This window comes from Pantherophis guttatus, chromosome 11 (genome assembly GCF_059756535.1).
Source record: "Pantherophis guttatus breed Tessera chromosome 11, ASM5975653v1, whole genome shotgun sequence".
NCBI lineage: Eukaryota > Metazoa > Chordata > Lepidosauria > Squamata > Colubridae > Pantherophis > Pantherophis guttatus.
The window spans coordinates 7,251,866-7,276,340 of record NC_142073.1 but is presented as its reverse complement, the minus strand read 5'-3'; the positions used below and the strand labels follow the sequence as shown (position 1 = coordinate 7,276,340).

Sequence of the window (24,475 nt, the reverse complement as noted above, 5' to 3'; positions counted from 1 at the left end):
ATGCGTGCCGATTAAAATTAAATTCAATTTTTAAAAAATGATTATGATAGTGTCGGAACGACAGTATCGTTTAAACAGTCCATCATTTGAGCAAGGTGAAACAATTCACCGAAACGAGTGTTTAAATATTCAAACGCGCCTCTTAAATATGCAAACAATTGCTTAAATAAAGCACAGAGTAAGGCCCCTTTAAAAGAAAAATTGGGGATGAGGGCCGATAAAATTACTGAAGAGAGCTTTTAGAAAGACAGGTGCTGGGAAAACCCCCCCACTTTCATAATTGACCATAACGGAAGTTGGTCCTTGGAGATTTTCCAAGTCCAACCCCTTGCTCAAGCAGGAAACCATTTCAGACAAATGGTTGTCTAATCTCTTCTTAAAAACCTCCAATTTTAGAGCACCTACAACTTCTGGAGACAAGTTGCTCCCTTGTCAGGAAATTTCTCCTTAGTTCTAGAGCAACGGTCACCAACTGGTGGTCTGTGAGAAAATTTTGGTGGTCAGCAGAAAAATTATTTGCATTTTTTTATATTGCATTAAATCAGGGGTCCTCAAACTACAGTCTCTGGGACAGATATGTGCAATGAACATATTGCTGCAGAGAGTCTCCCCCTTCGAGGTCTTTTTGTGTGGGTCAGAAGGGGACAGAAATTCCAAGTATGGCTAATCTAAAGAAAAGAAGGACAAGGGATGACATGATTGCGGTATTCCAATATTTGAAGGGCTGCCACAAAGAAGAGGGAGTCAACCTATTTTCCAAAGCATCTGAAGGCAGGACAAAAAGCAACAGATGGAAACTAATCAAGGAGAGAAGCAACCTGGGATTATGGAGAAACTTCCTAACAGTGAGGACAATTAACCGGTGGAACAGATTGCCTTCAGATGTTGTGGGTGCTTCAACACGGGAGGTTTTTAAGAAGAGACGGGACAGCCACATGTCTGAGATGGTATAGGACAGGAGTCAGCAACCCACAGCTCTGGAGCCTCATGTGGCTCTTTCATCCCTCTGCTGTGGCTCCCTGTCACTGGTCAGCTCCACAATTGATAGGGATTTCGGTTAGGACAGGTAGAGGAAAAACGATGCCGTACTAGGAGGAGACTCTATGGTGGGGGAACCGGACTTCCGGTCAGCAGAGGAAAAAAGGATGCCACACTAGGAGGAGACTCTATGGTGGGGGAACCGGACTTCCCAGCCGGCTCCAGAATTGAACAAGGGGCTTCCGGTTAGGACCCTTCTAGCTCTTTGAGTGTTTAAGGTTGCTGATCCCTGGTATAGAATCTCCTGCAGGGGGTTGGACTAGAAGGCCCTCAAAGTCCGTTCCAGCTCTATTCTGATTGATTGATTGATTGATTGATTGATTGATTGATTGATTGATAGCTGGAAATGCAGACGGAACAATCTTTTAAATTCGAGGGGCTCTTAAGTATTCAAGACCAGCCTGAATCAAGTCAGATTGCTGCAGGACTCACTTTTGAGTTTCGCAGGAGGGCTCTTGCCAAACAGAGCAGCTGTCGTTCCCCCACTGAAAAATTTTCCCCGTTTTCAATCACTTCTGCCTCCAGCTTTCCTGGTAGCTTGGAAATCTAAAGCAAGGAAGGGGGTGAGGGGAGGAAAACACCACAGCTGAAAGGTTCATCTTTGATGCTCACAATAGTTGAAGACGGGTGATGGGTTTTAACGATTATACCGGTGCTGCTTCTCTAAAAGTGATGCAGATATAAATGAACCGTGTGATAAGTGACGCGAATGCTGGGTGACAGGCAAGGGAGAAGACAGGCAGATGGGAGAAAGGAGCAGGAGAGAGAGAGAGAGAGAGAGAGAGAGAGAGAGAGAGAGAGAGAGAGAGAGAGAAAGAAAGAAAGAAAGAAAGAAAGAAAGAAAGAAAGAAAGAAAGAAAGAAAGAAAGAAAGAAAGAAAGAAAGAAAGAAAGAAAGAAATGGTCCATGTAACATTTTGCAGTGCAACCAACACCTAGGGATTGAGGACACCTTCTGTCTCCAAGAATTAATCTCCACTGGATGGTGACATATTATAGAATAAGTAGATAAACTTGGTTTGTATCTCAGGGAGGTGAATAGTTCTCATAAAATTTGCCTTCCGGGGTTAAAGGATCCAGTGATGGATAACTTCTCTCTCTCTCTCTCTCTCATCTTCCTTCCTCCCTCCCTCCCTCCCTCCCTCCCTCCCTCCCTCCCTTCCCTTCCCTTCCCTCCCTTCCTTCCTTCTTTCTTTCCTTCCTTCTCTCTCTTTCTCTCTCTCTCTCTTTCTTTCTTTCCCTTTGTCTATATGTCCCAAAAGTGCTTTTTCAAAAGGAAACTGGATTTTCTTTGAAGATGTTTCGCTTCTCATCATAGAAGCTTCTTTAGCTCTAAGAAGGATGGATAAGAAGCGAAACATCTTCAAAGAAAAACCAGAAAGTCCAGTTTCCTCTTGAAAAAGCACCTTTGGGATAACCAAGACCTGGATGGCTGAGAATCTCCATCGACATCTTTATCTATACATTTATATCTTTATATAGCTATATCATCTCTCTCTCTCTCTCTCTCTCTCTCTCTCTCTCTCTCTCTCTCTCTCTCTCTCTCTCTCTCCCCCTCTCTCCCTGTATATCTGTATCTATATCTATATACCTATACCTATAAATCTATATCTATATCTATATCATTTATATCTATATCATCTATATCTATATCTATATCTAGATAGATATAGATAGATCGATAGATCGATAGATATCTCTATATATCTCTATTCTCTCTCTCTCTGTCTATCTATCTATCTATCTATCTATCTATCTATCTATCTATCTATCTATCTATCTATCTCTATATCAATTGTCTTTCTATGCATCTTTCTATCTATCTTACCCCTATCTCTGCTCATCTATAGATCTATTCATTCCACATGCTGCCTTTTGTTTTATAACCAGCAAATAATAATACGCACTTACTATCAAAAACACAAACCACATACCTTGCTCATCATAAAGGTTTGGTTCAGAACTTGCCAAATTTGATCATCAGTATGGTTAAGAAGAGGATCCAAGTTGTATCTGGAAGGCAGGAATTGGTATCAAAAGAATAAATTGTTCGCTCCAAGGATAATACAACTCTTAACAGATCTGTCACAGATCCGTTAAATATGTAACAGAGATATGTAAAGAGAAAAAGTGCAATAAAAAAATAAATAACAACAACAAAAAAAAATGCAGTATTGCAGGCTAACTCGGCCGACTGCCAGCAGTTCAATCCTGAGAGGCTCAAGGTTGACTCAGCCTTCCATCCTTCCGAGATGGGTAAAATGAGGACTCAGATTGTTGGGGGCGACAAGTTGACTCTGTCAACTGCTTAGAGAAGGCTGTCAAGCACTGTGAAGTGGCATATAAGTCTAAGTCAAAAACTGCTTTTCATGGAATTAGCCAGAGGATCTGACTTCACCCAGTGGTTAAGTTCAATAAGCCGCCTTATGGCTCAACGTGGTGATGAATCTTTTGGCTGTGTTTGCATACAGTATAATAAGAAAACTGTGTGGGATGAGTTTTCATAACCCAGCCAGCAAAGAGGCCCATAACCCCATGGGATGGAGACCGTTCCAAGGCTTGGCCCTCTCCCAATTTAATCAACGGAGTCATTATAACTCAACAACGCTGGGTAGCCTCGCCATAAGGTGTTAGACGAGCACTGATTAGACCCGAGGTCTGGTTTTCATTTGCCCAGGGAATGTGTGGGTGTGATAGAAAGATGAAACAAATTCCTGAAAATGGGAAAGAGATAAATGGAGCATTAAGGGAGTAGGAGGTTCAAAATAGATTTCTCAGCTGCTGGAAAAGAACAAAGGAGGAGGAAGAAATTAATTCAAAAATAATCCTGCCTTCTCTTTGTTCGTGGTAAGATCTGTTAGAAAGAAACCTTGATGGGCCTAGGAAAAAAAAATCTATTCCAGATAGTCCTTGATTTACAACAGTTTGTTTAGTGACCATTCAAAGTTTACAACACGCTGAAAAAACTGGCTTATGACCGTTTTTCACACTGATGACCAATGCAGCATCCCCATGGACACGAGATCAAATTTCAGAGGTTTGGCAACTAACTCGTATTTATGACGGTTGCAGTGTCCCGGACTGCCACATGATCCCCTTTTGCGACCCTCTGACAAACAAAGTCAATGGGGAAAGTCAGCTTCGCTTAACAACCGTGTTAATAACTCAAGAACTGCAATGATTTGCTTAACAACGCTGGCAAGAAAGGTCATAAATCAGGGCAAAGCTCACTTAACAACTGCCTTTGCTTAGCAACAGACGTTTTGAGCTCAGTTTTGGTCGTAAGTCAAAGGACTACCTGCATTATACCCTACCGCCAGGAAAATTATTTCTGTACCTGTTACTGTTCTCTTTGCCTTCTTGGAAGGGCTAAAACGGAGCGACGTTGGGACAATCTCTGTCATCCCAAGTACCCAGAGAAAATATAAATGCCACTTACAATAAAAATGATCTGAGAGTTTGGAATGTAAAGATAAGGGATGAAATAGCAGCCAGTCAATTTAAGGGGTGCTTTGGTGCAAATAATGTCTTTTAAAAAAAGTTCACACAGGGTCATCATTCACAACCTGTCTCGCTTGTCACCCCAGATTGTAACCCAGAGATCATCAATCCTTTAGATTCCTTTTTAAAAGAAGGCCTGGAAACTACCATTAGTGTTCTGGTTACGCTTTGGCAGGAAAAGTAAAGGTAAAGAGATCCCTGCGGATTTTACGCCGCAATTCCGAAGACGTTTTCGTGGACCTGTGGTCAGCATGACGTCCCAGAGTACTTTTCCTCCCCACCAAAGTGGTACCTATTTATCTACTTGCATTTGCATGCTCTCAAATATGGCAGGAACTGGATCGAGGATGGGAGCTCACTCCATCACGTGGCGCTGGGTCTCGAACCTGGGTTGCCAGCTCTTTAATTGACAAGCCCAAAGTCTTAATCACTGAGCCACCGCCCCGCCCCCCCAAAACCAGCTGGAAAGGCTAATGGATAATTGCAACAGCTACCTTATTGTACCTACAAACAGAACAGGATCTTGCGGGATGATGGACAGCTTTGAACGTAAGGATTTCAGGCTAATATTGCAGTAGTCGATGCCATCGATGATGATCGTGCCAGATGTTGGTTCCACGAGTCGAAACAGAGCAGCTCCTAAAGAGGACTTTCCTGCAAGATTTGAACAATGCCAACATGGGTCCTTTTTAAATGAGCTTTTCCATCCTTTTTTTTAAAAAAAATATGCCAGGCCAAGGATGCCAACATCCGAGGGCCAAGAAATATTTTTCTGGAAATCTAGGATTTCCAGAAAGAGAAAGAGAATTTATGCTGCTCTTTAGATTTTACACCAGTGTCCCAAAAGTCTCAGTGCAGGTTTAAGCTTTCAAAGCTTCATGTTTTAGTGCAGTGTTGAGTTTTTGAAGCTTTAAAAAATGGCACTAAAAACCTTCTGGGACACTCTGTGTTGCTAGGATTAGAAAGTGTAAATTGGATGTGGTGAAATATTTGATTAAACAACCTCCCGATCTTAAAACAGGCTGTGTCCAACCTCAGAACGGATCTGTTTTGAGTTAAGAAGTGTCTATCACAGGGGACTGAGATTGGAGTCCCCTGGTCTTTTCAAGGCTGGATTATTCAATGATGAATTTTTTTGCAGATCTCTTATAAGGCAAGGTGGCCTTGAGGAAACTCACATTCTTCTGGAAGATGATAAGAGACCATTTTTCATCTGTCATCAGGAGTGTTTTTTTTTTCTTGAGGAGGGAATCCATTTTTCTATTTCTGCATATGCCAGGATGCGTTGACCCAAACTCTCTTCCCTCTTTATTTTTTCAGGGGCCTCCAACCATGGCAACTTGAAGACTTGTGGACTTCAAGTCCCGGGATTCTGACTGGGTAATTCCAGGAGCTGAAATCCACAAGTCTTAAAATTGCCAAGTTTGGAGATCCCTGGACTCAAACTACAGCAAGAGCACAGAATAAATCATTAGCAGAAGAGTAAATCCTACATATTTGAGTAAATCCTAAAGAAACAAGCATTTCATTATCTGTACAACTTACAAAGCAATCGACAGAGTAGATTATACCTGAACCTGTCCGGCCAATGATCCCAATTTTTTCTTTAGCGTGAATGTGGATGTTGATGTCATGGAGTACAATAGGACTATTTTCTCGGTATTTCATCTGATAGTTCTTAAAAATGATTTCCCCTTGATCGGGCCAGCCTGGAGGAGGGGTGATCACTGAAGGAGTCTCTGATCCCTCAGGAGTGCATTTCTGAAGGAAACAAAGAAAGAGCATCTGGAATCCATATCTGTCAGCCTTTTGGGGTAGACCAGATATGAATACTATTCCTACTTTTATTATCACTTATATCTTTTATGTACACTGAGAGCTTATGCACCGAAGACAAATTCCTTGTGTGTCCAATCACACTTGGCCAATAAAAGATTCTATTCTATTCTATTCTATTCTATTCTATTCTATTCTATTCTATTCTATTCTATTCTATTCTATTCTATCCTATCCTATCCTATCCTATCCTATCCTATTTTCTATCCTATCCTATCCTGTCCTGTCCTGTCCTGTCCTGTCCTGTCCTGTCCTATCCTATCCTATTTTCTATCCTATTTTCTATCCTATCCTATCCTGTCCTGTCCTGTCCTGTCCTGTCCTGTCCTGTCCTGTCCTGTCCTATCCTATCCTATTTTCTATCCTATCCTATCCTATCCTATCCTATCCTGTCCTGTCCTGTCCTGTCCTGTCCTGTCCTGTCCTGTCCTGTCCTGTCCTGTCCTGTCCTATCCTATCCTATCCTATCCTATCCTATTTTCTATCCTATCCTATCCTGTCCTGTCCTGTCCTATCCTATCCTATTTTCTATCCTATCCTATCCGATCCTATCCTGTCCTGTCCTGTCCTGTCCTGTCCTGTCCTGTCCTGTCCTGTCCTGTCCTGTCCTGTCCTATCCTATCCTATCCTATCCTATCCTATCCTATTTTCTATCCTATCCTATCCTGTCCTGTCCTGTCCTGTCCTGTCCTGTCCTGTCCTGTCCTGTCCTGTCCTATCCTATCCTATCCTATCCTATCCTATTTTCTATCCTATCCTATCCTGTCCTGTCCTGTCCTATCCTATCCTATTTTCTATCCTATCCTATCCGATCCTATCCTGTCCTGTCCTGTCCTGTCCTGTCCTGTCCTAAGGTTACCATAACAGAATACAGGTAGTCCTTGATTTACAACAGTTTGTTTAGTTCAAAGTTACAATGGCACTGAAATGTGTGACTTATGGCCGTTTTTCATAATTATGACCATGGCAGCAGCCACCTGGTCACATGATCCAAATTCAGATGCTTGGGAACTGACTTAGAATGTCCCGGGGGTCATGTGATCAGCTTTATTTGGCAACCTTCTGACAAGCAAAGTCAATGGGGAAGCCAGATTCACTTAACAACCCGGTTACTAACTTATCAACTTGCAGTGATTCACTTAACAACGGTGGCAAGGCAAGTCATAACCTGGGGCAAAACTCACTTAACAAAGGTCTCCCTTAGCAACCTAAATTTTGGGCTCAATTATGGCCGTAAGTTAAGTATTGCAAATCTGAATGCATGTCCTCCCTCTTTTCCTTTAGAGAAGTAGGGAAGATCAAAAATAAGATGCTTTCTTAATTTACATTTCTGCTTTCAACTCAAATTTATTTTGTTTGACCGATTTCTTATTTGGACCTTTTTTTCCATCTGTTTCTCAAGTTTATTGCTACTTCCTGTTAGGGTATCATAGTAACTTTAGTTAGAGATTGGAATTTCCGGAAGTTGAACATTTTCATAATTTGAGGCTCAAGTGAAGCTCATACAATTTGTTGTTATTTATGGCATTGTTCCAAGAGACATTTTAAAAATAAAATTGGGGGAATGAATTCATGAAAAAGAACCACACATACACACCCAAAAAATAAACCAGATCTCTTTCACCTATTATTTAAAACAAACGTTTTGTGTCATTATAGCAGTGGATACTTGATATCTGAGTCACTTTCAGTTAAAAGAAGAAATAGAAAATTAGATTTATCAACTAGTAAATGCCAACTCGATACTGTATTTACACCAGCATTTCAACCATGTCAACAACTTCTATCGATTTATGCCTTCATGTTCTGGCTTTCTGCAAATATTATTTTTTGTGTTTGGGGTGCATGAAAAACAAAATGGAAATCTCAGCATTCATTCCTCTGATGGTAAGAACCTTTCTTACCACAATGTATTCTCTTATCTGCTCCACCGAAGTAAATCTGCCTTGAACTTCGATGCACGATCTCACGCATATTTGAAGAAGTCCACTTAGCTAGAAAAAACAATGGGGAACGTGAGAAGACAGGAAACTGTATGGAAAGATCTTTTGAAGGGAAAGATCCAATCAGTTCCAGCATCACAGGTGGTATTCAGCCGGTTTGCAACGGTTCGCGCAAACCGTTGGCAGAAATTTGGCCAAGGTCACCAAACCGGTAGCGATGGCCGGTTGGCCATGCCCCTGAACTGGTTCCCCAGTCACGCTCATTCATCCCGTGCGCCATGTTCATCACCATCATGTTCTTCGCGCACACGCATCCCATTGCCTTGCAAGTCCAATGGGATGCTCATGCGCGAAGAACATGGCGGTGACGGCAGCAGCTTTTTCCGTGACTTCTGGTACTTTTTGGCAGCCTATGGCCAGAGGCTGGGAGATTTCTTTTCCAACCGCTTTTCAGCAGTGGCGGTTGGCTGGGGGGGCCACCGAAAAGGAGGGGAAACGGGGGCGACCGGTGAAGGGAGGACGGGGTTAGATAGGTGGAAATTCCAAAATTTTTCCTATCTTTTCCTGTGGGCGTGGCTTGGTGGGAGGGTCATGTGACTGAGTGGCCGTCGGCATGACATCAAGTTGGCCATGCCCACTCAGTCACATGCCCCGCCACCTAGCCACGCCCACCGAACCGGTAGCGAAAAATTTTGAAACCCACCACTGTCCAGCACAGTTCCATAGGCATCTGGTACAAGCAAACGACAGAACTGCACGGCTGTCTTAACAGTATTATGGGCCCCGGGCAAAGCCGTGTACTGGGGCCTCTACGGCAACTACTCACAGGAATAAAAATGTAAATGGTTGATAAAATTAAACCTATATTTATTTTATTGGCACTTCCGACAAAACCAGTGTTGAAACATTAAAAACATGCTGTGCAGCAGCAACTAATCAACATGATCAACATTGGAACAATACACGAGGCTTGAAAAACACAATAATACTCAGTAAGCCATACAGTTGCTGTATTTATATGATACAAGGTGCATTGAAGGGTTCACATACACAGATTAGTATGGGGCCACTATGCTCGTGGGGCCCACGGGCAAGTGCCCATCAGGCGTTAAGACAGCCCTGCTTTACTGTAGTCTTGCACGAGTAGGCAGCATATGTATGTGGCCTCAATAAATAAATCAGGAATGAATTTAAAAGGAGATTAGAGAAATCCACGAAGGATATAAGCCCCTTGGAAGTTACCACTCAAAAAATCCCATTTCACAAGCTGGAAATCTCTTGACTCCTATTGTGGGCGAACAGTAGACAGGATGCTGCTGTACACATCTCCTGTTTAAGAAATTCTGACCACTATTATGGGGCCAGAATATTAGATAAATGCAAATCCGATCCAACATGGAGCTTCTCGTCTTCTGAAATTCATGTGAATGTGATTTGGGATTTCCTTTCTGGAAATGTGCTGGAAGGAGAGATCAACTCATTGATGGGGTAGATCAATTATTAAAATTAGGATTAAAATTGCATGAAAAAATGTTCAGCTAGTCCTCGAGTTACTTACGACCACAATTGAGCCCCAAGTTTATGTTGCTAAGTGAAACATTTGCTAAGGGAGTTTTGCCCCATTTTACGACTTTTCTTGCCACGGTTGTTAAGCGAATCATCACATTTGTTAACTTAGGAAGGCGGTTCTTAAGTGAATCTGACTTCCCCATTGACTGCGCTTGTCAGAAGGTCAGACGGGCACTGCAACCGTCATAAATACGAATCGGTCTCCAAGCCTTTGAATTTTAATCCGGTCACCATGCAGAGATGCTGCAACGGTGGTCGTAAGTGTGAAAAAACGGTCATCAAGTCACTTTTTTCAGTGCCGTCGTAACTTTGAACGGTGACTAAATGAACAGTTGTTGGTGGGGTGGTGGTGGCTACCTTTACGGTTGTAATTTTTATTGTCCTTAAAATTGGATTCATGCAAGCAAAATACCTTTTAAGAAACGGCAGCTCACCTGTGGCAAATCTTTTGCTTAGTCCATTTGCATTGTTGAGCATCATTCGTATGTTGCTCGATGCCTGGTTGGCCCTACTCTTGGGCCACAACTGGACGAACCCACGATATCAAAGGACAGAGCAGGTTCCCCCAAATAAAAGATAAAGGTTTCCAAAACTCACAGGAGGAAAGTAAAGTGATAGGTGGGACCATGTTCTACCAGAGGGGTGGGCAATATGTCAGACTTACAGGAGTTTAAAACTTTTTTTGGTTTGTGTGTTTGTGTCTGTTATTTTTAATTGGTATCCTGAGACCCACCATATCGAGAAAACTGCAGAAGGCTTTGCTCCATGGATGTTTTAACAATCCGCTTTGGGGGCTGCAGCGTGCATTCGAAAAACGAGATGAATTTAGGATGGAAAAATTCCATATCTAGGAATTTGCTTCGAAGTTCAATACAAAAATACAATGCCATTTCCTTCTCCTGAAGCTTTTTTTAAAAAAATCATTTCAGGCCTATTCCTTATGGAAGGAGGTACACTGGTAGTCGTTAACTTATAACCATAATTGAACCCAAAATTTATGTTGCTGAGACATTTGTTAAGTGAGTCACATAGTCCCCATGACTACGATTCGTGTGCTCGGCAATTGGCATGTGTTTACAAGAGTTGTAGTATCCTGGGGTCACATGACCGCTATTTGTGACCTTTCCAGATGCCTTGTGACAAACAAAGTCCTTAAGTGTTGGAACTCATTGTTGGAATGTATTGCTATGCAACAACTAGAGTAGTATTCAGCCAGTAGATGGCAGCATTTACAAGTTTGGCTCTATGGTAGGTATTTTATTCTCTTTTGTTCTAAGTAGATTTTCCTGTTTCCTGTTACGGTAAAACAGTTGAGCAGTAAAGCACATGGTGACTGTACTTTTTGTTTGCTCTGTGATGCTGTATATACAAAGAATTTCTGACAATAAGGGAAGCTGTATTTGCTTACCTAATGTGGCAACAAAGGTTGTAAAATCGGGCATGACTCACTTAATGACTACATCGCTTAGCAATGGAACTTCTGGTCCCAACTGTGGTTGTAAGTCAAGAACAGCCTGCAGTTACAAATATCTCTCTCCTTCTCTCTCTCTCTCTCTCTCTCTCCCTCCCTCCCTCCCTCCCTCCCTCCCTCCCTCTCTCTGTCTCTCTGCATGTGTGTATGTATGTTTGTGTGCCTGTATATTCTCACTCTCCTGAACTTGTTGGAAGATGAGAGAGATAGATGCAGGAGATGATCAGGCTGACGCTGGGGGATGGGTCAAACACATCATAAGTCAAGAGTCCTTTCATGCCCACAACAGATCTAAATCCAGCCCTCCTTGAATTCCTTGCTATTCTTAACTCCCATGCATTTCCCTTAACGGTCACTTGACCAGATTCTCAAGCTTAAGTTGCAATAAAGCTTTATACTTGTTTGAATTGCCCGAATCTCCTGATTTCCCAGGCGCTTGACAATATCCATTCACATGTTGTAAACCCATTCTTTTTATGTTATTAATGTCACGCCAGTCAAGATCCAGTCTACACTCGGAAAACAGAAGGTTGAGTTACTTGAAGATCCTGCCCACCAAGTTTTTACCTGGAGAGAATAAGATAGAGCCAAGCCTTTTTCTGCAGTACTGATAGAAGAATGGCTGAGGACCACACACAGGGCTACAATCAACGTCATGAAGTTCATGAGAATATCTGTCCTCAATGCAAACCATCGTAGTGCATAGTTAAACATAAGGAAATGGTTTGAGTTTTCGTTATTCAAGATCGTAAAACTGAAACAAAAGTAAGAATGAGTTGTTCAATAGTTGTCTTGGATTGATAGAAGCCAATATTTGTAGCTCAGGGTTGAACTTGGTGCTCTCTGAGCTTGGTGGTTTTCTTACAGATGTTTTACGACCAAACTATGTAACATCATCAATGATAGAAGGGAGTGGGATTTGCTCTCTTTATATAAGTGGCTTGCCCAATCAGTGATGGTGGTAGTGTCCTTGGTAGTTCCTTGATATTCTTGCTGGTTCCTTCTTCCACCAAGAACACTCTCACCAACACTGGTAGGAGGCAGGTGAGAAACCTTAAGAGTTGACATCTCCAGCAGGCTGGTGCTGAACTACACAAATTAGCAGTCAGGAGGAAGGAAGGAAATGAAGGAGGAAATGAAGAAGATGGAGGGGGAGGAGATGAAGAAGATGGAGGAGGAGGAGAAAGAGGAGAAGGAGGAGAAAGAGGAGAAGATGGAGGAGGAGGAGGAGAAGATGGAGAAGATGGAGAAGGGAGGAAGAGAAAGAGGAGGAGGCAGAGAAAGATGAAAAGATGAAGAAGATGGAGGAAGAAGAGGAGGAGGAGGAGGAGAAATGGAGAAGATGAAGGAGATGGTGGAGGACGAGAAAGAGGACGAGAAAGAGGAGAAGATGAAGATGAAGGAGATGGAGGAGATGAAGAAGATGGAGGAGGAAGAGAAAGAGGAGGAGGAGGAATGAACCTTTACTGAGGCACATGCACAAAATGAGTGTTATGTCAGGGCTTTATCTCCCTTCTAGCTATCACCTCTTTTCCTTTCTCTTTTATAGAGAGGCCAAATAACCATACAGTAGTATTAGAAATAAGAAATTCTTCCTTCTGTAGATATTGTCTGCTTTCTTTCTGGGCAGTGATGAGAATTGGGACTACCTTGACGGTAAGGGAGATCCTGCCAAGATCTCCCTTTGAAACACTACAACTGCAGCAGCATGTTCACGTCATGCCATGAATATTCATGCCAGCCACGGTGGAGACTGCAGCTTGAACGATAGGAAGGTCTATCCAAGAAGCTACCCACTTCGGTTGAATAAGATGGTAGTCAATTAAACAAAACCAAAAACAAAGATATTAGGGTCTGCATCCTTGGGCAGGGTGGAGAAGGTGAGGTGCTTTTCTCCTCTCCCTCTTCCTTCTTTTAATGTGAGCTGTTTATTCTTTTCTCACGAAAGGGAGAGGCTTCAGAAGGCCACTACTGCCTTAAGGACCCCTTGGTAGTGGGATCCACAACCTTCCCTACATCAGGTCTCTAGTTTCCACGGCAGGACTTGCAAAACATGCTTAACTTAGTTGCTCAATGAACAACACATGTTCTGGTTCAAAGTCACAACGTCCCGATAAAGCTTGGCAGTCATGAAGTTTAATATACTGTGGTGGCCAAAATTGTGGAAACCTTTTGGGGAAAGTGTTATTTTCTAAAGCTAGCTAATAACACCATTATTTTTGGGGGGGGAGTAGTATCATAAAATTATGTATCAATGGAAAGATAATTTAATCAATAATGTAATGCAATAACTTTTATGAAGGATTTGCTATTAGAATAGCAGTTACAGTATAAAGAAGAAAAGTGAAACAGGTAGACATACAAAAATTATCACCATAGAAAAAACAAGATATACAAAAATGATCACTATGTCAGTTAAAACTTCGTTGGGTAACCTTTAGCATGAATGATGGCCTTACAATGTCTTCCCATGGAGTGAACCAAGTCTTTTAGTTCTGCATCTGTTATAATGTGAAACCAAGATTGAAGGATTGCTTCTATTAACTGGGTTTTATTGCTGGGTCGCTTCTGACTAATAAGTTTCTTGAGTCGGCTCCAAAGATTTTTAATTGGGTGAAGGTCTGGACTATTCCCAGGCCATTCCAGCAGTGGAATAGGATTATCTTGAAACTCCCCCCCCCAAAAAAGTGGTGTTATTGGCCATCAAACCTCAAAAATACACTTTCCCCAAAAGATTTCCATGATTTTGGCCACTACTACTGTGTCGATGGAAGAAAATATTTGTAGCTCAGGGTTGAACCGTGGGATTCTCGTAAATATGTTTTATGTGACTTTATAGGTCTTTAAGTGACCCATTAGATTTGTGAGATGAACTTATTGCACAAACTATTTGTAAGCTTTTGTCAGCCCTTTAATGTAGTCTAGACAAGAAGTACCTACCAGTGGTGGGATTCAAAATTTTTTACGACTGATTCTGTGGGCATGGTTTAGTGGGCATGGCAGGGGAAGGATACTGCAAAATCTCCATTCTCACCCCACTCCAGGGGAAGGATACTGTAAACTCTCCATTCTCACCCCACCCCACTAACGTGCTTTCCAGCTCCATTCTCCTGTGCAGGTCAACAAAAGAAGACCCAGCCAATCAGCTGGGACTCAAACAGCTGGGACTCGGGAGGCAGCGAATAGATCGGGGCGGGGCCAGCCAGAGGTGGTATTTGCCGGTTCTCCAAACTACTCAAAACTTTCGCTACCACTTTTCCAGAACCAGTCAGAACCGGCTGAATAACACCTCTGGTACCTACCATAAGTACTAACACTATCTTTAGTGCAAGGTTACAGTAACATGTCTTGAAAGCATTTCCCCCCCTTCTTTAATTTCACTGTCTTGAAAACTGGGGAGGGTGTCTTCTGAGATCTTTTCTCCACCCCAGTCCCAGCTCAAGTGCTGCTTATCTGACCATTTTCAGACTCCTGTCTCCAAGTTCATTCTTATGTACCATTATACCTCTCTTAGAGAAAGAGGGCTAAAGCCATTTTCCCCGCCGATCTATCGTTAAAGTGCTATGAAGCTTGTCCGCATTACTGTTATTTTGGCCAATGATGGTTGGATGACCCTAGAAGAAGCTATAGATTGAATAGTGGGAAAACAATCCAAATTCCTCCATTCTACTGGCTTGGAAAAGGCACCCTATCCTCCCACTGAGTTACTGGTTAGCGTTTTTTTCACCGAGCCTCAGATTCTGCCAGAAACGGGCAGAAGACTCAAAAGTTGAATTCCTTTGCTTTAGAAACCAGATCTTAAGAATAGTTTAATGGTTGCAGAGGAATATAAAGTGCTCTCGTGGGGGTCGTATACGGCTGCACTTAGAGACAATCCCGAGAATCCATAGGGCAATCAGAGAGCTTCCCAGCAGCTCAGCATTTTCTGCAAATGGAAAAACCCCTGGATATCTCCCACTTAGGTAGCACAATAGGCAGAGGGGCTTCATCAATTTCGCGGCAGGCACAAGATCGGTGCTCAGGTGGAAAACAGTGAAACAGCCGTACTTAAGAATGGAGAGATGGGTAGTGAAAAAAAAGAAGAAAAAACAACAACAACAGTGTGATTTGGGCCCAGGCGGGAAACTTACTGTTTTATGTAGTCCTCTGTCTTGTTGAAGGCACGGATAGTACTAAGACCATGGATTGAAGATGTGATTAAGCAGAGCCACAGAGATCTACTGAGGTTCTCAATTCGTTTGAGGTCTTGGATGGTGTTCTGAAAAATACTGTGATGGAATGCAGGTATGTCGTGCGCAATCATATGCCTGTGTCTGTCTGTCTATCTGTCTGTCTCTCTGTCTCTCTGTCTCTCTGTCTCTCTATCTCTCTAATCTATCTATCTATCTATCTATCTATCTATCTATCTATCTATCTATCTATCTATCTATCTATCTATCTATATCAGTGGTTCTCAACCTGTGGGTCGGGACCCCTTTGGGGGTCGAATGACCCTTTCACAGGGGTCGCCTAAGACAATCGGAAAACACATATTTTCAATGGTTTTAGGAATAATTTTATGGTTGGGGGTCACCACAATATGAGGAACTGTATTAAAGGGTCGCAGCATTAGGAAGGTTGAGAACCACTGATCTCTCTCTCTCTCTCTCTCTCTCTCTCTCTCTCTCTCTCTCTCTCTCTCTCTCCCTCCCTCCCTCCCTCCCTCCCTTCCTCCCTCTCTCTCTCTCTCTCTCCTAATCTATCTATCTATTTATCTATCTATCTAATCTATCTGTCTATCTAATCTATCTATCTATCTATCTATCTATCTATCTATCTATCTATCTACCTATCTCATCTGTTATATGATCATATGAGCCACGGTGACGCAGTGGTTAGAGTGCAGTACTGCAGGCTACTTCTGCTGCCTGCCGGCTGCCTGCAATTTGGCAGTTCAAATCTCACCAGGCTCAAGGTTGACTCAGCCTTCCATTCCTTCCTTCCAAGGTCAGTAAAATGAGGACCCAGATTTCTGGGGGCAACAGGCTGACTCTGTAAACCACTTAGAGAGGGGCTGGGTCAGCCCTGGAGGCCATCTTTTACTTTGGATCTTCAGGGCTGCCACGCTTGGTGGATGGGCGTGCTGTTTACAGTGTAAAGCACTGTAAAGTGGTATATAAGTCTAAGGGCTGCTGCTGTCAATCATCTATTTATAAAAATGTATTGGCCATGCCCATGCAGAATATCCCACTTACTGGAAGAGCAGAATGAAAATGATCGTTAGGGCCGCCATGCTGATGAGGAGGTAAGGAAAGACAACGGTGACAATTGTAAAGATGGCCAGGAGTCCGAAAAACTGCAGCAGGAAGCTCTCGAGGTAAAACGGCAATCGCGTGTCCACTTCGTCCATATCCTTAGAGAAACGGTTTATGATTCTGCCGGTGGGATTGGTATCAAAGAAATTCATTGGACTCTTCAAGATCTGTAGATAAGTGGGGAAGGTGTTGTGGGGGGGTGGAAGAAGAGAGAGCACTACAATATGCAACAAACAACGTAGAACGGCAATAACAACGCCACGAGATAATAGATAAGCCTTTTGTAGCGCTCAGTTTTTGGATGGCAGAAATAGGCAGGTTTCACCTAAGCTTCAGCATCAATGCAAAACAGGGACTTCTCTTCTTTCCCCCCTAATAACTAAGGTAAAGGTAAATGTTCCCTTTGCACATAGGTGTTAGTCGTTCCCGACTCTAGGGGGCGGTACTCATCTCTGTTTCAAAGCCGAAGAGCCAGCACTGTCCGAAGACGTCTCTGTGGTCATGTGGCCGGCATGACTCAATGCCAAAGGCGCATGGAACGCTGTTACCTTCCCACCAATGGTGGTCCCTATTTTTCTACTTGCATTTTTTACGTGTTTTCAAACTGCTAGGTTGGCAGAAGCTGGGACAAGTAACAGGAGCTCACCCCGTTACGCGGCGCTAGGGATTCAAACCGCTGAACTGCCGACCTTTTGATCGACAAACTCAGCGTCTTAGCCACTGAGCCACTGCGTCCCTATAAAAGGCACCGTGTCCCTTTACCTAATGACTAGAAAACATTTTAAAGGCTGTTTTATGAAGGAGCAAAGAAGAGAGAGTGGTTGGACTCATTTCTAATAACATGTGTTTGGAGAAAGGGTTCGTAATCAATAAAAATTACCATCCTAGAACTGCAGCGGTAGAAATTAAAGCCTTCTGCTAGAAATGGGATTTAATTTTTTTTTTGCAGAATCGTAATATCTGTTTTAGCTAAGTGCAAAATAATAGAACAACGTTGTTGGGTTCTCATAAAATATGGCACTCTAGTTCATCTGCTCTCCACTGATTTATGCTAGTCTTCCTTGGCCAAGGTGACCTACAGGTTAGAGGACTTCACTTCCCAGAATTCTTACTTATATTTAAGCGGGTCGGGAAATTCTGGGAGATGAAGTTTATGTAACTAGAAAGGGGAAGGCACTTAACAGATGGCTGAGCTCAATCAACCCAGTCTGCAAAACCAGCCATAATTTGGGCAGAACATTCCAACCAGATCCTTTGCTGGAAAGCAATGTCCAACAGAGAATTTAATTGACTTGGAAGAAAACTACTTTCCAGTAACAGATTGTTAGCTGTAAGCGGATTCAGGCCACAAACCTTTCCTGAAACTTTTATTTCCTGCATCTCTGAAATTCATCAAGAAGTTATAGCCTTTTCTAAGCTTTAGTTTTATTTTAGTTTTAGTTTAGTTTTTAAAATTGGATCGATGGGCATGAGAGATTTCTATAGAAATGCTCTTTTGGCCTTGAGGAAAAATCCAGATCTGACCTCCTTGTCTATGGTGAATTCCATGTCTGTCTGTCTGTCTATCATATCTATCTATCCATCCATCCATCCATCCATCCATCCATCCATCCATCCATCTTTTATCTGTCTATCATCTATCTGCCTATATATATATATGGAACCACAATGATGGTTAACCAAAGTTTAATGATACCTGGTAAAACATGGTGTTATGGAGGCTGGAGGCAGCTCGTAAGGTCAACTTAGTGAAACCATAACCTTTGATGAAACTCAGGATAATCATGGCAATCACACCCATCCCGAAGACCAGCTGGTAGAAGTGAAGCTGAGGATTGTTGGTGATGCTGCCTTTGTTGCAGGTTCTGTTTTGAGGCTGGTTACAGATCATGTTCTAAAGAACAGATTTGAAGCAAAAAAAAAAAAAAGAAGAAGAAGAGAAGCATTTCCTTCTTTCTTAAATAGGAGACGGGGGGAAAAGGAGCATCAGTTATATATCTCCTCCTGTTCCTAGTGCACATATGAAAAGAGCTGCCAGAAGGCAAGAGCAGATAAAGCAAAGAGGACGACTCGGGAGTAGGGCCAAGAGATGATTGGCCCCTCCCATAAGGCTTAAAAGACCAGCAACGGCTCTTGGGCTCTTTGTCGGAAAACAACGTTGATAGACTAGTTCTTGTCTTGCTGCACTTATCTCTGGTCGGCGTCTTCTGCTTTTGAACTTTTGCCAAGAGAAGCCTTTGGCAGTTTGCCTAATTATACCAAGGTTGGTGATTAGACTGAAGAATTTGTGTTAGGAAGAGTTTGTTTTAAATTTAGTTTGGACTACGCTGAGAATGAGTTAATTCTCAGCTGTTCTAATAAAGTCTGTTTGTTTTGGAACTGTTTGTATCTAATACTATCTACTTGGGCCTGAGTCACAACACATTGTCTCTTCTTGGCCATGTCTTTGCCTCTGGGTTTTTTGTCCAAAAAACAAAAACAAAAAACGCAGAGGTAGAGGAAAGTTTGTGGAAAGGGAATATTGTCCAAATGAAACTTCATGAAGTCTTACTTTACTTTTTTTTTTTTTTTTGCCAGCCCAGGTTCTTGTGAGAAACAGACAAATAACCTATTAGACTACCAGAGTCCATAGGTCTCAGAAGGATAGCAGGCCCTTAAAAAAAGCTACACGGATCAAAGTTTAGATAGAAAGATTTCAAAGTTTATCAGAACTATTTGTCATCCTGCTGAGCTGTTGCTGTGAAATGTGATTTTGCAAAGTACGTAGTTTTGAGATATGTTTGGAATCAGAACGTTGACACTGTGAGAAATAGGGAACTGAAAGTAGCCGATGGATTAGAGGTTTGAGACGTACATGGGTGTTTGCAGAGAGTGACAGTCAGTAAGAATGTCAGAAAGAACAAGGAAGTGAAACGATGGATTGTGTATTGTGAGTAAAAAAGAAGGTATAAGAAATGTGACTTGAGATGGGAATGGTGTCCTTTGCCTGATAGCAGTCCTCGTAGGACCTGCTATGTGTCATGCGACCCCATTGCAATGGTTTAATAATGTAACTTTTGTTGTGAAATTGCATTGCTATCAGTGGTGGGTTTAAAAACTTTTTACTACCGGTTCTGTAGGTGTGGCTTGGTGGGTGTGGCATGGCTTGGTGGGCGTGGCAGGGGAAGGATACTGTAAAATCTCCAGGGGAAGGTTACTGCAAAATCTCAATTTCCTCCAGATCAGCTGGGACTTGGGAGGCAGAGAATAGATGAGGGTGGGGCCACTCAGAATTTTTAGTACCAGTTCTCCAAACTACTCAAAAATTCCGCTACCGGTTCTCCAGAACTGGTCAGAACCTGCTGAAACCCACCTCTGATTGCTATGTTGACTGTTCATGTTCCAAATTGCTTATGAAATAATCCTCTGAATCTTAAAGTAAGATTTATTGCTTGTGGTTTTGTCTTTGGTTTTTTATTGGGATGTTTTTATAACACTCTGCGTGTACAGGAGGACATAAACCAGGGATGGGAATTCTGGGAGTTGGCGTCCATAAGTCTTTAAGTTATCAAAGTGGGACACCCCCGACATAAACGGAATGACATTTTGGTGCCAAATGGCACTTACTTACCCCGGATCCTTGGTTTAGCCAGAAACTCAACCACCAGTTGCTGAAGATTGAGCTGGCAGTCATCAAAACAAAGAGAAGAATGATGACAAACCACAATAGGAAACCTAGGGGGGAATGTAGACACAGGATGTTAAACCATGCTGCATTCCTGAGGATATGAAGGCTGACTTCACACAACCACTGAACCAGTTACGGTGAAGAGCTAGCGGCTGAATTTGCATAACCTGCCGTAAAAAGTCAACACCCACTCACCCCTCCTAGAAGAATGAAATATTTTAGGAAATATTAAAAAGGCAGAATATTTCCCCTAAAAGAGAAATAGAAATCTTAAGGGATACAGAACTCAGAGCTTCAGCTCCTTGCCCCCAGCAGATATCTGGTGCCCGTTGAGAAGGACTGGGCCAGCCTGTCTACAAAACAAAAGACCTTCAACTCCAAGGTGATGGGATTAAGACATGACCCCTCAGGACATAATAGGATTAGCCCTCTACCCATCCAACAGCAGGGCTCACTGCATTTCAAAATTTCCTAAGGACATTGCATCATCTCAGAATCCAATCAAACTTAATTCAGACAACTTAAAAAGTTAGCTACGACCTGCATAGCTGCATAGCCCCCTGGGAGTCTGACAACCAATAGAATGCATATCTTGCACAGGAACAGGAAGCTCAAGGGCAAGGCCCGAGAGAGGGTATAAATACCTCTTACTCGCTCCTCCATGTGTTCAGCTGCCCAGGACCTCAAAACCCATGTGGTCCTGTCCATCAATAAACCATCTTTCCAATCAGCCTCCATGTTTCCAGTGTCTTTCCCCTCACTTGGAACTGAACCAGGTGGATTTTTCTTCCAACAATGCTAAACTTATTTACCAGCAACAAATGCATTTCAGAAATTGTGCAACCGGTTATGGCGTGTACCTCCAGATGCCTTGATATAAGTATGGTAGGTTTCCCATTTGATCCAACCTTCTGCCTTCACCTCTTTTTGAATCAGCTGAACTTCAGGAGCTGTGGGAGAAATCATTTTTCAAGCATTTATTCACACCACAACCTTACCCACGGATGACAATTCTCATGCATTTCAAGCAAAATTGGTCGTCGGTTGAGCCCAGCTCCTCAAATGAACATTTGCAGCTTCGCAAAAGCCTTCACAAATGCCTCTCACCCCCCCACTCCTGCCATTCCCCCTGGATGAAGCTGTATGAAAAACGCTCCTTTTGTTTCTCTAATGGCTGTTGAATGAATGGAAGCCCGTGACAAGAATGTAATTCGGAAGGAGATTGATTTACCTGAAGTGATCAATACTGCCAGCAGCTGGGATGCAAAACCCGATTGATTTTCTTATTCTCCTCTTTTGATTGTGAACAAAGGAGAGGCAGGTCAGAAGGAAAACAGCCCCAAGGGGCTGATTTAGCTTGGAGTTTGAACTTTTTTATTTTTTTCATCATTTCCTCTTTTGAACTTTTTAGGCACAGAATTCACCAGGCCTCTCTCTGTGGTCTTTTACTTAAGTTTGAATATTTTTTTTTAAAAAAAAATGTGGCACTTCCAGAACTTCCATTCAGTTGGGGGAAAGTGTTGTGGCCTGCCAGCAGCCAGCAGAGCTGGCAGTAGATTCGGACAGTGAGGAGGTTGGGGAGGAACGGGGGCCAGTCCTGGAGTCTGGGGCAGACTCGGATGAGGACTCTGAGTCGGAGGCAGAGAGAGGTCCAAGGCCATCTGGTAGTTCTTTGCTGCCTCCGGAGTCTCCAGAGTCTGACATCAGTGAGGCAGAAGAACAGTGTGAGCCTGTTCCCAGTGTGCACATGCACAGAGCTGCCAGAAGACAGGAACAATTAAGAAAACAGGGTTGACTTGGGAGTAAGGCTTGGAGATGATTGGCCCCTCCCATAAGACATAACAGAAGAGCGAACTGGACGTGAGCTTTTGCAGGAAGCAATTACTGTAGTTTATCTGGTTGGTAAAAGCTTTCAGAAGGTTCTGTTTGACTCTGTGCTAAGTTTGGCCTTGCCCTGCGTGTGGCAATTAGTTCTTTGGCACCATTAATTTCACCTCAGAAGTAACCTTGAAGCAATTATGTAAGAAAACCTGGGTTCTTCTGCACTACAGAGGGGTTGACACTGAGATCTGGGGGTTTAATCACGCAGGAAGACAAAATGAAACTTACTTCTGCTTTTTACTTCTTTAAGGTCTTTGTTACTCTCTGTATCATCCGGTTTATCAAAACCTTGGGAGATTAAAAGTGAAGGGAGAGTCAAACTAATACTTGCGAAAAGAAGCATTCTTATTTCTCACTGACTTGGCAACATTAATTTCCCCTCAAAAGTAACCTTGAAGCAATTATCTAAGAAAACCTGGGTTCTTCTGCACTACACAGCGGTTGACACTGACATCTGGGGGTTTAATCACACAGGAGGACAAAGTGAAGCTTACTTCTGCTTTTTCCTTCTTTAAGGTCTTTCTTAGGCTCTGTATCATCAGGCTTATCAAAACCTTGGGAATGAAAAGTGAAGGGTGAGTCAAGCTAATACTTGTGAAAAAAAAACACCCTTACTTCACACTGACTTGGCAACATTAATTTCACCTCAAAAGTACCAAGGCCTAACCTTGAAGCAATTTTCTAAGCAAGCCTGGGTTCTTCTGCACTACAGAGGGGTTGAGACTGAGATCTGGGGGTTTAATCACGCAGGAAGACAAAGTGAAACTTACTTCTGCTTCTTCCTTCTTTAAGGTCTTTCTTACTCTCTGTATCATCAGGCTTATTAAAACCTTGGGAGATGGAAAGTGAAGGGTGAATCAAGCTAATACTTGCGAAAAGACACATTCTTATTTCACACTGACTTGGCAGCATTAATTTCACCTCAAAAGTAACCTTGAAGCAATTATCTAAGAAAACCTGGGTTCTTCTGCACTACAGAGGGGTTGACACTGAGATCTGGGGGTTTAATCACGCAGGAAGACAAAGAGAAACTTACTTCTGCTTTTTCCTTCTTTAAGGTCTTTCTTAGTCTCTGTATCATCAGGCTTATCAAAACCTTGGGAGATGGAAAGTGAAGGGAGAGTCAAGCTAATACTTGCGAAAAGAAGCATTCATATTTCTCACTCACTTGGCAACATTAATTTCAGCTCAGAAGTAATCTTGAAGCAATTATCTAAGAAAACCTGGGTTCTTCTGCACTACAGAGGGGTTGACACTGAGATCTGGGGGTTTAATCACGCAGGAAGACAAAGAGAAACTTACTTCTGCTTTTTCCTTCTTTAAGGTCTTTCTTAGGCTCTGTATCATCAGGCTTATCAAAACCTTGGGAGATGAAAAGGGAAGGGTGATTCAAACTAATACTTGCGAAAAGAAGCATTCTTATTTCACACTGACTTGGCAGCATTAATTTCACCTCAAAAGTAACCTTGAAGCAATTATCTAAGAAAACCTGGGTTTTTCTGCACTACAGAGGGGTTGACACTGAGATCTGGGGGTTTAATCACGCAGGAAGACAAAGAGAAACTTACTTCTGCTTTTTCCTTCTTTAAGGTCTTTCTTAGTCTCTGTATCATCAGGCTTATCAAAACCTTGGGAGATGGAAAGTGAAGGGAGAGTCAAGATAATACTTGCGAAAAGAAGCATTCATATTTCTCACTCACTTGGCAACATTAATTTCAGCTCAGAAGTAATCTTGAAGCAATTATCTAAGAAAACCTGGGTTCTTCTGCACTACAGAGGGGTTGACACTGAGATCTGGGGGTTTAATCACGCAGGAAGACAAAGAGAAACTTACTTCTGCTTTTTCCTTCTTTAAGGTCTTTCTTAGGCTCTGTATCATCAGGCTTATCAAAACCTTGGGAGATGAAAAGGGAAGGGTGAGTCAAACTAATACTTGCGAAAAGAAGCATTCTTATTTCACACTGACTTGGCAGCATTAATTTCACCTCAAAAGTAACCTTGAAGCAATTATCTAAGAAAACCTGGGTTCTTCTGCACTACAGAGGGGTTGACACTGAGATCTGGGGGTTTAATCACGCAGGAAGACAAAGAGAAACTTACTTCTGCTTTTTCCTTCTTTAAGGTCTTTCTTAGTCTCTGTATCATCAGGCTTATCAAAACCTTGGGAGATGGAAAGTGAAGGGAGAGTCAAGCTAATACTTGCGAAAAGAAGCATTCATATTTCTCACTCACTTGGCAACATTAATTTCAGCTCAGAAGTAATCTTGAAGCAATTA

The 24,475-nt window shown here is 42.4% G+C and overlaps 1 protein-coding gene across 1 annotated transcript in view; it reads right to left on the bottom strand.

The window, feature by feature from the left end:
- LOC117670891 (ATP-binding cassette sub-family C member 12-like) overlaps positions 1-24,475 on the bottom strand; it is a 66,197-nt gene that overhangs the window by 3,457 nt on the left and 38,265 nt on the right. The window contains exons 31-49 of the mRNA XM_087877293.1: positions 24,300-24,359; positions 24,034-24,093; positions 23,768-23,827; positions 23,502-23,561; positions 23,236-23,295; positions 22,970-23,029; positions 22,694-22,753; positions 22,428-22,487; positions 21,179-21,268; positions 20,262-20,365; positions 18,348-18,545; positions 16,592-16,818; positions 15,488-15,625; positions 11,925-12,111; positions 8,279-8,368; positions 6,110-6,299; positions 5,033-5,192; positions 2,972-3,050; positions 1,471-1,584 (exon numbers count right to left, since the gene is read on the bottom strand). Of these exons, the coding sequence (XP_087733419.1) occupies positions 1,471-1,584; positions 2,972-3,050; positions 5,033-5,192; positions 6,110-6,299; positions 8,279-8,368; positions 11,925-12,111; positions 15,488-15,625; positions 16,592-16,818; positions 18,348-18,545; positions 20,262-20,365; positions 21,179-21,268; positions 22,428-22,487; positions 22,694-22,753; positions 22,970-23,029; positions 23,236-23,295; positions 23,502-23,561; positions 23,768-23,827; positions 24,034-24,093; positions 24,300-24,359 (2,057 nt within the window). The remainder of the gene's footprint in view (positions 1-1,470; positions 1,585-2,971; positions 3,051-5,032; positions 5,193-6,109; positions 6,300-8,278; positions 8,369-11,924; positions 12,112-15,487; positions 15,626-16,591; positions 16,819-18,347; positions 18,546-20,261; positions 20,366-21,178; positions 21,269-22,427; positions 22,488-22,693; positions 22,754-22,969; positions 23,030-23,235; positions 23,296-23,501; positions 23,562-23,767; positions 23,828-24,033; positions 24,094-24,299; positions 24,360-24,475) is intronic.